This window comes from Mirounga leonina, unplaced genomic scaffold, assembly GCF_011800145.1.
Source record: "Mirounga leonina isolate KUSES-001 unplaced genomic scaffold, KU_Mleo_1.0 Mir_93, whole genome shotgun sequence".
Taxonomy (NCBI): Eukaryota; Metazoa; Chordata; class Mammalia; order Carnivora; family Phocidae; genus Mirounga; species Mirounga leonina.
In genome coordinates, this window is record NW_023270854.1 from 13,735,668 (window position 1) to 13,748,650 (window position 12,983).

Consider the following 12,983-nt stretch of genomic DNA (forward strand, 5'->3'; position numbering starts at 1 on the left):
AGTAAGGCCAGTCATTCCTTTGCCTGTCATTTGCTGTGCTAATGACCAGAAGACACATTCTGCTCTAGTCTAGGGTTTAATAATAGATAGCATCTATCTCTTTATTTATTTAATTTTTTTACAACAGCAATAACAGATAAAGCCTTCTGATTTTTTTATTACTCTAAAAAGCTTCATTTTTTTATTTAGCTTTCTGACTCTGTGCTTGGGCCTTCAACACTTTCACAACGATTTTCTGCTCCTCGATAAGGAAAGCACGCTTGATCCTGTCACGAACACACCTAGCACACATGGAACCACCATAGGCCCTGCTGACGTGTTTTTTCGTTTTGGACAACCTCATAAGGACTTTAGGTCTCACAGCACAAACTCCTCGAAGTCGGCCTGGGCACATGCCACATGCAGATTTTGGTGCTTTCCCAACCTTCTTGGTATAAAGGTAAACGATTCCATTACCAGGGGTTCGGGACAGCCTAGTTTTGTTAGAGGCTGTTTTATAGGACAGCCTACGACGGTAGGTCAAACGCTGGACCATTCTGAATGCCTATGGACGCCGTCCCCGGAAGAGAGCATCTATCTCTTTAAAAGCTCCGCTATCAGCAGACTTTCAAAACCGTCTTTACTGAGCCCTCACATACTTGGGCAAAGGGTTGGCTGGGTGCAGGACTAAAGAAATTAGCCCATCCCTGGCCTCTCAAAGTGTTTAGCACCGGACACAGGCACAGACAGACAACTGTAATAGAGACCCACATGACCGCACAAGAGCTGGTCCATGTACTGGAAAGATCCAAGTCCCGCTAAGTCCCTGGATTTGGCCCTCCCTGGTCATGGGCAGGGAAGGAGAGAGAGCAGGGCCTGGGCTACATCTTCCCCAGCTCCAGGACTGGGAAGCAATCATAGAGGGAGGTGCACAAATCCCGGAGGGCAGGGGTGAGGGGCGCAGCCAGAGCAGGGAGAAGTGAAGGCTGGTGCTTGGGCAGGTGGAGGGAGACAGAGGAGGGAGCAGTGGGAGCCCCGGGGAGAAAGAGAGTGTCCTTGCTTATAGTCCACAGAGAAGACTGACAATAAAATGCCATCTGGGGGTGCCTGGGTGGCTCAGTCGTTTAGCGTCTGCCTTAGGCTCAGGTCAGATCCCAGGGTCCTGGGATCGAACCGCACATCGGGCTCCCTGCTCAGCGGGGAGCCTGCTTCTCCCTCTCCCACTCCTCCTGCTTGTGTTCCCTCTCTCGCTGTCTCTCTCTGTCAAAAAATGAATAAAATTTAAAAAAAAATTAAAAAAAATAAATGCAATCTGGTTGTAATGACTATGATGAAAGAAATAAAACTGGGTGAGGTGATGTGATGAGCTCAGGAGGGGAACCTGAGGTCAGATGACATTCAGTGGAGACCTGGATAAAGGCAGGGAACAAGCCAAGTTCACAGCGTGTCAGGAGGAGGAGTATTGCCTGTGGCCATAAGGAACATTTGCAGAAGTCCAAGAGTGTGAAGGGCTTGATCAGGAAGAGCAGGAAGGCCCCTGTGACTGGTGCAGTGGGGGTGGGGGGGGTGGGGGGGTGGTATAGGAAGTCACACAACTCATTACATAATCACCCAGATCTTGAGGTAATACACCCCCGCAGCGCCCGGACTGTGTGGTACTGACTGTAGGCTCCCATCCGACAGTGACTGACACCATCAAGGTTTAAATAATTAGCACTTCATGCTATTTTCATTACCAGGCAGGAATTACAACATCTGCCATAAGAGGTGGAAATTTTTAAAAAAATTTTAGTTGTGATAAGATGCACATAATGTAAAATTTACTATTTTTGTCATTAAAGATTTATTTTTATTTGAGAGAAAGAGAGAGCACAAGCAGGAGGGGCAGAGGGAGAGGGAGAGAGAATCTCAAGCAGACTCCCCGCTGAGGTTGGAGACCCCTGCGGGACTCGATTCCACCACCCTGAGCTGAAATCAAGAGTCAGATGCTTAACCAACTGCGCCACCCAGGTGCCCCAAGAATTTACTATCTTAACCATTTTGCCGTAAGATTTTTTTAGGATTAAATATTATGCACAGAAAAAAAAAAAATCTGACTTAGGTCAGGTGTGATAAAAAAAACACCTCAAAAACGTAGAGTAACTTATGGCCTATCCGATGTCTTGACATACTGGTCATTTTGACTCAGCAAGCATTCAACAACTGACTTCATCAGCTATCTTGGAAGGTGCCGTGTGGCCCCATCAGCCTCGTCCCCTGAACCACCTGGGTTCCAGGTGTGCTCCTTAAGGAAAACCAGGAGCACTGCACTCACTTGGAAGGGGCCCATCAAAGCTCTATTGATTTTTGCTCAACCCTCTTCCTTACTTTCCTCACAATACAGTCATTATCTCTGTTTCTTGAAAAGAAAACATATGGCCCAAGGGAAAACGAAGAAACAACCTTGCATTTCAAAACTTCAATTTCAAGTGTCTTTGTCTTCCAGACAGATAAAGAGGGAAACAAGTTCGCTACTTGAAAGGAAAGTGCAAGGACCCTTTGTTTTCTAAACACAGTAATTAGGATGGCTTTGACTTGTCTTTATATTATCACCCAAGAGGCTCCAGTGAATGCCGCTTTATTCTCCCAGTGCCCAGCTTTTCTTTCCCTTTTCTTTTTCTTTTCTTCCTTTCTCTCTCTTTCTTTCTCTTGCCATTCCTGATTTTTTTTTAACTTGTATTCGTTTGAGATGAGAGCTACTTTTCTCTTCTTTCCTTAAAGTCAGTGACCCCTGTGCTTCCAAGAGCGTGCTGGTCTGCTGAAGCCCAAGGTTCATTCTAGGCCCTGCCTTCATTCTGGGGATGCACCAAGCTAATAAGACCACTATCCCCCAACATGGCCAGAGAAGGAACTAGATGGTCCCTGGCCCTCAGAATGAAGTCCAGTGCTCTCAAATGTGCATAGAATCACCTGGAAATCTGATGAAAGTGCAGATTCTGATTCAGTAGGTCCGGGGCAGGCCCTGAGATTCTGCATTTCTAACAGGCTCCCGGGTGCTGCTGTGGCTGGTCTCCGTGTGGCAAGGTCAGAGATTACGTCAAAGACCAAGATCCAGAACTTTCTCATATCCCCAAACACCACACAGTCATCTCCATCTACATAAGGATGTTGAGAACCACCTCTCCCATTGCTGGATGCAGACACCATTTACCTTGAGGGGGAGTGAAGGAAGAGTTGGCCCTTACAAAACACCTACTGTGCGTGAGGCACTATGCTGGAGGCTTTTCCTTTCTTTGACTTCCGGCATCCTCACAAAGAGACGGAGTGACCTGCTCAGACGGTTAGTGATGTAGCGAAGGCATGCAGCAAAGGCTCAGATTCTTGTTAAAGTGACGAATAATTCTTCCTGAAGGGCCACTGGGATCTCCTAACTTCCCTTTATAGAAGACATAATCATTTCCTACTAGTTCTGGATCAAACTCGAACTCCCAAGCATGGGCTTGGAAGAGTTCCACCAATTTTGGGCAAAATTAGAGCTACCCTGGGGAAGGGGGTTCCAAAATCAAAATCAGAAATCTCTTCCTGGGCTCAAATTCTCTTCCAATCGGGACAGAACACAGGTCTGCCGAACCAGCACACAACGCAGCTGGCCTAGCCTCATGCCCGGCACTCCGCCCCGGGAATGCGGGGCCTCTCGCCCTTTTATGAGGTCACTCTACATTCCCTGTCCAGGCAGAGCGGCCGGGTGCTCATGCCCCCTGCACTCCCTGGCCTGTGAGGCTCACTCTGCACAATTAAGATGACAACCACTCAGCTGTACATTCTGATCCTTTGCTCATTTGTAATTTTACGCATAAATCGGACCTTGACGGCCTGGTCACAGGGACCCCAACTGGGGCCATGGAAAACCTGAGCTCATCGGAAGGGGGCAATGTTTTATGATTTCATTAAAAAAGTTTAAAACCTTGTAACCATTAGAAATTAATGAGTTAAAGTTTAAGACAGAGATTCCAGTTGTGCCCCCCGCCCCCGAATTTAATTGCCCCTGTATCTGACACTCCCTTGTCAGAGGTTTGGGGTCCGTGTCTAGGTTTCTTGCTACTGTGCATGGTAATACAAACCCCACCGGAGGCTCCCTCTCTCACTCCAAGGGAAAGCTCAAGACCTAATGGTGACCAGGGGCTGTGTACGTTCTGTCTTTCTGTTTGGAACTTTTCTCCTACTGCTTAGGGCAGAGACTTTTACGGCACTGAAAAACAGCTGTCATTAATAGGAAGGATTTAGATGCATGCCATGATAGAGATGTCAAAATTGGAGTCAGGTCATTTGGGCCAAGAGAGGAGTCCCCAGATTCACTGTAATTATAGTAATGCTAAGACATACAGAACCTTTAAAGAGATAATAGAGCTACATTCAGCCTGTCTCCCCTCCAGTCCACATCATCCAGCACAGAGCCGGGCAGGTGGCAGGAGGGGGACACACACAGGACGGTGACTTGTCCTGGCAGGAGTAGAGCGACGGTCCGGTGTACTCCCGGTGGGGGGAGCACAGAGGAGTCAGAGATGCCTCTGTGTCAGGAAGTGGCCGAGGTGATTCAATATGTCACATTTCTTTTCCTCCTGAGTCAGGGATCAACTGGCCCACGGACGGACGGACGGACGGACGCTGTGCTGGGTGTTCAGGGTGCCAGTTTAAACTTGGCTGGCCTTAAAGTCACAGCATTTTTCTTTTTGCATAACAACAGTTAACCAAAGAAAACCCTCATGAGTGTGCACCCTGGATCCTGGTTATGGTATTTCCAGAAACACTAAAAAGCTTGCTTCTGTCCTAGCACGCCTAGAGGGTCTTGTTCCCATCCCCACCGGGTCATGCAGTCGACTGCATAAGCACCTTCCCTGAGCGGGGTAAGGCCATGTCACTGGAGGGGACCCTTGGGAGGAGTTCCAGCTGGACCACTTATGAGCTGTGCAACCTCTCCCTCCTGCTAAAAGTGGAGTGAGGATTAGGGAGAATCCATGTAAAGCACCAAGCACATCCTGGCACATGGTGGGGGGAGGGGGGATTCAACAAATGGCAGGTGTTTTTAATATAACCGATCCTATACTATTAACTTAGAGCTGAGCTCAAAACCTTTTTAGGGAATCCCAGGGTTTCCAGCAGTGGTTCTCAAGCTTCCTGGTGCATCGGAATCCCCCGGAGAGACTGTTAAACTGGATTGCTGGGCCCTGCCTCCAGAGGTTCTGATTCGGTAGACATGGGGTACGGCCCAGGAATGTGCATTTCCAAAAGCTCCCAGGTAGGGTGGATGCTGGGTCCAGGGACCACAGTCTCCACAGGGTAGAGTCCCAGCTCCTGAGGTTTGTCCACACAGCTCTTCACGACTAACCAGCTCACGCCCCCTCCTCTGCCAAGCCGGCCTGATCTTTTCCTGGTCTCTCTGGCCAGCCCTGGACTCCAGACATCAGGACTGGACTCAGTTTTCCCCTGTGTGCTCTGCCCCTTCCCCTGCTGCCTGCCCTCAGAAACACCCCCACCCTCCAGGACCAGGTCACGAACTACCTGCTCCCGTGCATCTGCCCCACCCCGTGCTTCTGGCCATCTTGCGTGTTCCTCTTTTGTGGGGCTTTAGACCCTCGTAACTGCAAGGAGTGCAGACTGTCCAGTCTTGTCTGCCCTCCTAGATGGGGAGCGTTCCGGGTCACGGGCAGTGTGGCAGGCGTCTGGCATTTTCCATGGGGTCTTCTGGACTTTTGTTTGTGTGTTTGTGGGGTTTTGCCACTAAGTACAAAATCAGGATCCACTGGATTGAAAGGAAAAAAAGCTGACAGATAGGTTAAAGGAACCAGAATGAATAACTCTGGGCAGAGGGAAGTTGTGGGTAACAATCTTCAACAATGGAAACATTAAAATAAAGAACATTGACCAACTGATCTTTACCCCTCTGAAAGAACAAATTTGAGGAAATGGGGTCAAATTGTGACATATCTGATTTAGGTCTGCTATAGGGAAGTTCCTGATATTGGGAATTATTAACAGTGAACTGGATTAGCAAAGGCGGATGTGAATAATCTCTACTCTCCTCTAAAGTGGAACAGATTCTCAACCGTGAAAGTTTTAAATGTGATGTTGCTTTTATATCTTGGGTACAAAGTTGAGAGGAGGGAAGGGCTCTTTACAGGTTTCTTCTAACTGGATATGGGTTTGGCAGCTGTTTGTGTTACTTAAGGATACACACTGTTAAGTTTGCTGCTAACTGCATTACAAAGAGTAACATATATATATTTTTTTAAATCAGTACCTTAGGGAAGTGGTTGGTTTTCCCTCTGGGGGGCGTGTCATGAGAACCCACATGTGCCAACCCTGCAGGGCTAGTAGGATTTATGCAACACCGCAGTCCTCTCTTCCCACTTGCCAGGTTTAACCATCACATTCACGAAAAGCTAGAGAGTTTTTCTTCCTCATTTTTAATGGAAAGTCTTCAAATTTCTGGTGGTGGGAGGAAGTGGCTCTTGCACTCTCAACAGTGAACAGGAAATGTAATAAGTTATTATTACTCTGATAAACTGGAAGGATAGTTTTTGCAGTCAGTTCTTCCTTCCACTTTGAAACCTGGCAGCTTTCTGACCATGCTGGTGCCAGACGGGCCTCTGTGTCACCTGCTCAGATAGATTTTTTTTTTTTGGTGGGTGGGTGGCGGGGGAGGCAGAAGGGAACTGGGCAGAGAGAAAGGGAAACGCTCCTCTGTGGCGCTAGCAATCCACAGGGAAAACGTGTTTCGTGTGAGCGAAAGGGGTTTGCTGAGCCATAGTTCCAAGGTAAACACTGCTTCTATTCAGGGGCAGGTGACATATTTAAGGCCAGTGCAGAAAAACTGAGGGTCAGGTCACACCTGCTTTAATGATGGACCCTCTGGGATCCCTGGCTGCTTATCTCTCTTTAGTCCTGAGTTTGAGAGTTTTGATGTTGCCTACATCCTGAACTTCTGATTCAAAGACACCTTTAGGTCAGGAAATGGCTCTAAATTCCAGAGCACACAAATTTCCATGGATCCCAGGGCCTTGGGGCTCTTAGCTTGTTTACCTTGCTGGGGTGTGAAGAATTTTTGTCTCTGCCTTACAGTAAAATAATCCAAAGCAGCTGGGATTCAATGGCCTAAAATTCATCCTCCTTTATTGCTGGTTTAGGGAAAAGAAAAAAATCCTTCTTTACTTGAACCTGAGACAGAAATCTCCTTAAATAGCTGTGAGAAACACAATTCAAATGGTCAGCTATTTTACTCTGACATCTATCACATCTTTTTTTCTTTTTAAGTAATTGGTCCAACCACATCCTTTGCCCCTGTATTGTGGGCGCCTAGCACAGCTCGGCTGGCTCCGAAATCACTCCTGCACTTGGCTTCTCCTTTCTTTTGTCACTACACCGACCTGATTCAAGCCTTTACTAGCTCTTCCCCCGAACAGGGCAGTGGCCTCCTTACTGCCCCCTGGACCCACCCCCAGACACCCTTCCCCGTAATGCGCAAATCTGATCATGACCCTCCCCAGCGCACAATGCAGCGAGATAAAATCTGAACTCTTTTGCTTGCATATAAGGCCCTGGAGTGCTGGCTCGCTCTCCCTCCCTCTCCCACATGCCTTTGGGAGTCCAGGAGTGCTGTCTTTTTTAGAGTTCCCTGAAAACACTGCACTGTCATGTCTCTTGGCACCAGCCACCCTTGGCCCCCCAGACCAAATGCTGCCTCTTGTCCCTCCTTCTGAGCTTCAGACGTACACGACTGGATGGTAAGGAAGAAGGAGATATTCTTTCAGGCAGGTTAAAGCACTCTTTGTCCTGGGTGCCCACCACACATGGAAAAGGCTCTCAGTAAACAGGCCTCCTCTAATCCTCTGGGTGCAGGTCTAGCTGTGTGCCTCCTGGAGAAGGGGGCGCGGGCTATGTCCCTGGTCTCTGTCTCCCCAGCCTGTTGCAGAGTGTCCGGCATGCCGTAGTAGGTGCTCACTTTGTTGAAATAAATGAACACAGATTCAGTGTTATTTCTCACTCTTGGGTTCCCTGTCCTGAATGTGGCAGTCCGCAGACATCAAAGGCTGAAAGAGGAGGGGCCCACACAGCAAATACAGATATCAAGTGATCAGCACACATCCATAAAGAATGACGGGGGGCGGGGGGGGCTCTGCCGTTTCTCACGGCAGCACCCGGCAGCCCTTGACTTCGGAGACAGAGGGGAAGCCTGCCAGGGGCACACAGGCAGGTCGGTCTTGCTGCAGGAAACAGACTGAGCTTGTCTCTCAGAATGAGGACAGAGATGTGGGGCTGTGCTTAATCTCACTCGCCGCCCACGCGGGGCTCAACCTCAAAAGCTCACTAAGAACTTCAGACGGACCAAGTCTTTTGTTTTGCTGAAGCTCCCTGTCTCCATCTTGGTTTCTTCGGGCTCAGTGTTTTGGGGGCAGAAAGAATGAAATGAGTTTCTAGAGGTGGATCCTATGGGAAGCCCACTCATTGCAAGCAGAGGGAAACACAAAGAGAAAGGGAATGACTTCCTACCAACCAGGTGGAGAACATAACGGTGTGGTGCTCTGAGGGAGAATCACCTGCTGGGCAGAATGCTCCCCAGGCCAGCTCTGGGTGCCTGGAGGTGAGGCCAGGTTGTCTTAGGCTCAGTCAGGGGTGCTGCCCTGTGGACTGGGGTCAGGATGCTGCAGGGAGATAGCAGACAGGCCACTGGTTGTCTAGGGAGGCCACCTGGCCAGGCAGGTAGGTGCCCTTGGGAGTGAATCACCTGGAGAGCCGTACCAGCAACAAAACAAAACAAACAAACAAACAAACAAAACAAAAACCAAACCAAACCAAGACAAAACAAAAATGGCCTAGACAACATTCCTAATCCATTGGACACACCAGGACACACCGTGTGGGAAAAACACTAATGTTGTTTTCCCCTGTACTTCAAAAATAGGAAAATACAATGAGGGAAATTTTAATACTGACATGGCATATAAAGTTCACGCAGCGCCTTCTTAACACAACACTCTCTGCAAAGGAGGCCCTGGTCTGGAACTCCCCTTTTCATGGCCTCATAAAACACTGATTTACTGACCTTCAAAGATACACCTTTATTGTTTCAGTTTTCCTGGTGTAAGAATTTCTGGTAGATAACTGAAAAAGCAAGCTCATATTTCCTTATCAACACAGAGAATGTGTTTATATTACAGATTTGTCATTTTGGGGGCGGGGGGAGTAGTGGGAAGGAAGTAACAGGCGAGGCATTTGAAATACTTGTTATCAACAGAATGGACTAAAAGACCACTGATCTACATGTCTGTGGTTCTCCAAACAAAGTATTAACATATAGCCAAGTCTTCTCTCTAGGATGGGAGGGGGCAGGAAGACAGCAAGCAGGTGCCTATCCTACAGCCTGGAGCTCCACTCTAGGGGATTTCCTCCGTGGGGTCTCCCCACAGGCTTTTCCAGGGCCCTGTGGCTTATCTGTCTGATCAGTCTACCTTACCACCTCAGCAAGGGCCATACAAGAGCTATCTCAAAAACTGTAAATGTTTAATGACTTGTCTGTTGTGGGTTTTCCTGAATTAAGTGCTTTGTACTATCTGTAAAGTCATTAAAAAAAAAAAAAAAAACAACCAACGTGGGTTGTTTTGGTTTGTTTTTTCAAGATTCCTTTGGGCCTGAACCGCTCACACCACCCTCTCGACTAGAGAGCTTTCCTTCCCCAACAGCTTCTTGGCATCAATCCCTCTTTGACCCTTGATTTCCCACCTGTGCTGCAAAGACCACTTCAGAAAAAAACCCCCTCCTGCAGACGTCCACCCTAATTGCTCTAGCTGCACTCTTTCCCTCCTTCCCTCCGCCCCCACTCTGCACTTCCGTCATCACGTGCTGCCTTATTATTATTACAGATTCACCTGTCTAGTCCTCTGACTAGACAGTGGCCCGTGAACGTAGTTGTCTTCGTCCTGTTTCTCACTAGCACGGTGTGGGTGTCGCAGGCCATAAATCTTTGTTGGCCTAGGTCTGAATGAATCTGCCCTTAGGTCGTAGATAACTGGGGACAAACACGGCTACTTCCAGTCAGTGACCTTAAGGAAAACAGCGAGCTTCTCTATTTTCTTACTGGGAATAAACAGCAGAACTATTAACATAAAATCATAAAATGTTTTTATCGGTGGGCAAACACTGAAAACAAATTCCCTCCCAGATACGAGCAGAGATCTAATCACAGGAACTTTTTTTTTTTTTTTAAGATTTTATTTATTTATTTGACAGAGAAAGACACAGCGAGAGAGAGAACACAAACGGGGAGTGGGAGTGGGAGAGGGAGAAGCAGACTCCCTGCCAAGCAGGGAGCCCAATGCGGGACTCGATCCCGGGACTCCAGGATCATGACCTGAGCCGAAGGCAGTCGCTTAACCAACTGAGCCACCCAGGCGCCCCACAGGAACGTTTTAAAAGGCAAAACTTTCAGCCTTCCAGGGACGTTTCAATCTATCTACCAGAATGTCAATGAAACAAAATACAATACTTGTAGACAAAGCACTTTCTAGAAGCCAGCTTTGCCAGCGATTTTACAAAACCAACACGCCCTGCCTCTCACTAAGCCGCTCTTCAAGCCTTGCCCAGGGTGTGATAACTAACACCAGTGGATTGCCAATGCCATTCCTTTTCTTTTTTTGAACGAATGAACCGGTTGGCCAAAGAAGCAATGAAACACTCAGAGAACCACATGCCACAGCTGAACATACCACGTTACCATCTGGGGGTAATACTGCCACTGTTCCAACACCCAGCCCCGCCTTTCAGAATTAATGGATTTCCACTGGTGGGACTGGGCACAGACTTCTATCATTTGATTAGAACTGTCGTAATATCATCGGTTTCCTGTTTAGGTATGACTCAAAACTGCACCTAATTCGAGTGGCCAAAAGGGAAAGGGAGGGGAAATAGCACTTGCTGAAAGCTATCTCCAAAAAAATAAATTTGTTTTCATAGCATCTGCTGTTCATATTAGAACCTACGGCGTCGAATGAATAGATGTATGTATGTAGTTTTTGCAAGAGCAGCGTGAGATGCTTTTTTGGAACTGCAGAGTGGGTAGGTTTTTCTCAGGTAGCTAACCGTTCACGGGCACCCTGGTCCTTTAGTTCAAATAAGGTAGCACCCTGTCCAACCTGTCGAGCACTTCATTAAGCAACACCTGACGTGCTTAAAATGAAAAATTCCATTAGGTTTTTCCGCCTTCTTTTCCCTCCGCCATTCTAAGAGACCCGTACCCATAGGAGCGGAATAGAATGAACCTTCACGAGAGTTTTCTGCTCCAACCTACAGCATATTCCTATTATTTTTGTCCAGACTTTAAATCCCAAGCCAGCTCCCCCCCCCCTCCCCCGGCCGGCCCATCTCGCACCCCAAACACAGCTCTACAAGTGCCTCTCCCCTCTTCACGGGTTCTGGGCCATTCTGCGGAGCCCCTGTCAACAACAGCCTCAGCCAACTGTAACAGAAGGGAAATCTGAAACTGCCGAAACCATGAAAACCACCACCATTCACTCTTCCCTCTGAGGAACTTCCAAGCATACAAGGTTTTTATCGTGCTTGCGGCGCTCGGCTTGCTGCACTTCAGCTCTCCTCCAGGAGGTCAGGAAATCAGGAACCAGCTTTATTTATTGGCAACTGTGCTGAGTGATGTGGTAAAGAAATTTCTTTCTGAGCAAACCAGGCGGCAACAAGGATCTGAGAGGGTGTTCATCTTCGGGCACGCTGAAGCCTCGCCCTCCCGAGGCAAAGGGCGGACGGCCCCCGTGGGGAGCCCCAGGTGCATCCCGGGCTGGGGAGCCCCAGAAGGGCTGGCAGCAGCGAGGACGAGCCCCGCGCCGCTGGGCATGCCTGCCATCCCAGCCCCAGCCCGGGCTGAGCTCGCGCACAGCGGGGCTCAGTTTCGGGCTCCCCCCCGCCCCGGCCCCCCGCCTGAAGCACCCCATGGGCCTTGGTTTCTCCAACTGCAAACAGTATTCTGTCCTAAGGTCATCAGAGTGCTTCCAAGGACAAGTGATTCTATGGGCATTCTATGGGTGCACCTTAAGCTGTCAGTGGGGAGAGTCGGAGGGGAGGACGAGACAGAAAAAACAGAATGGGGGGGCATAAAAAGAAAATCTTATGTCAGATTCTGCGGCAGTTGCCCGCAGAAACTGCCAAATTCGGCTTCACTGCGCGCTCTAGACATCCCGGTGAGGCGACGAGCCTTGCTCTCTCGTCTTCAGGTGACCAACGAAACTGAGGTGGGGAGAGGGTGCGAAGCCAGGTAGAGGGAAGGGCCTAGCGCTCCCGAGGGACTCAAAATGGCCTGGAAGGAGCGGTGATGTGCAGGAGCGCTTAGCTAATGTGGGCCCGTCTGCGGCTCTGAATTCCCCCCTCGCTTATTCCGTTCGCGGGCGGACAGGGGCCGCGTCGGCACGGCAGCTACTCTGCGTGGGAACTCGAATAACTGCCCTCAAGGCCTGCCACGAAGCGGACTTTTGGAAGCCCGTGTCCGGGTGCTGGGGCCCCGCGACTCCGGGTTCTGCGCCCCGACACCCCTCCGCTCGCCCTTCCCGCCCCTCCACCGTCCAAGCCGCGGGACCCCTTTCCGCCGTCTCCTGCTTCTCGGCCAGGTCCCAGGACGTCCCCGGCCGTCTCGCTGCCCCCGCGCCCGGGACCCTCCCCAGCTCCCGAGGAGGCGTCGCGCGCGGGCACGGGTGCGCGGGGAGCGGGAGCGGCCGGGCGGCCTCCTTACCTGCAGCGGGCCGAGCAGCGCGCAGATCGTGAGCAGCGCGGGCAGCGGGCAGCGCCGCCGGGCGCGCGGAGCCATGGCGCGGTGGGCGGGCGGGCGGGCGCCGCGCTCTGCGGCCTCTGCGGCCCGGGCTGCGCGGCTGTCTGGGACCTCCCGGTCGGCCCGCCCCGCCCCGCCCCGCCGCCGCGTGCGCGCGCGCCCGGCGGCGCCGCCCGCTGCCCGCGCTGCTCACCATCTGCGC

The 12,983-nt window shown here is 50.1% G+C and overlaps 2 protein-coding genes across 2 annotated transcripts in view; both read right to left on the reverse strand.

Moving 5' to 3' along the window:
* TNFRSF11A (TNF receptor superfamily member 11a) overlaps positions 1-12,820 on the reverse strand; it is a 51,391-nt gene extending 38,571 nt beyond the window's left edge. The window contains exon 1 of the mRNA XM_034996269.1: positions 12,746-12,820. Within this exon, the coding sequence (XP_034852160.1) occupies positions 12,746-12,820 (75 nt within the window). The remainder of the gene's footprint in view (positions 1-12,745) is intronic.
* LOC118004438 (60S ribosomal protein L34-like) lies at positions 140-561 on the reverse strand. The gene has a single exon (XM_034995754.1). The coding sequence runs from the start codon at positions 533-535 to the stop codon at positions 182-184; it is 354 nt and encodes a 117-aa protein (XP_034851645.1). The 5' UTR covers positions 536-561; the 3' UTR covers positions 140-181.
* Positions 12,821-12,983: the final 163 nt, after the last annotated feature.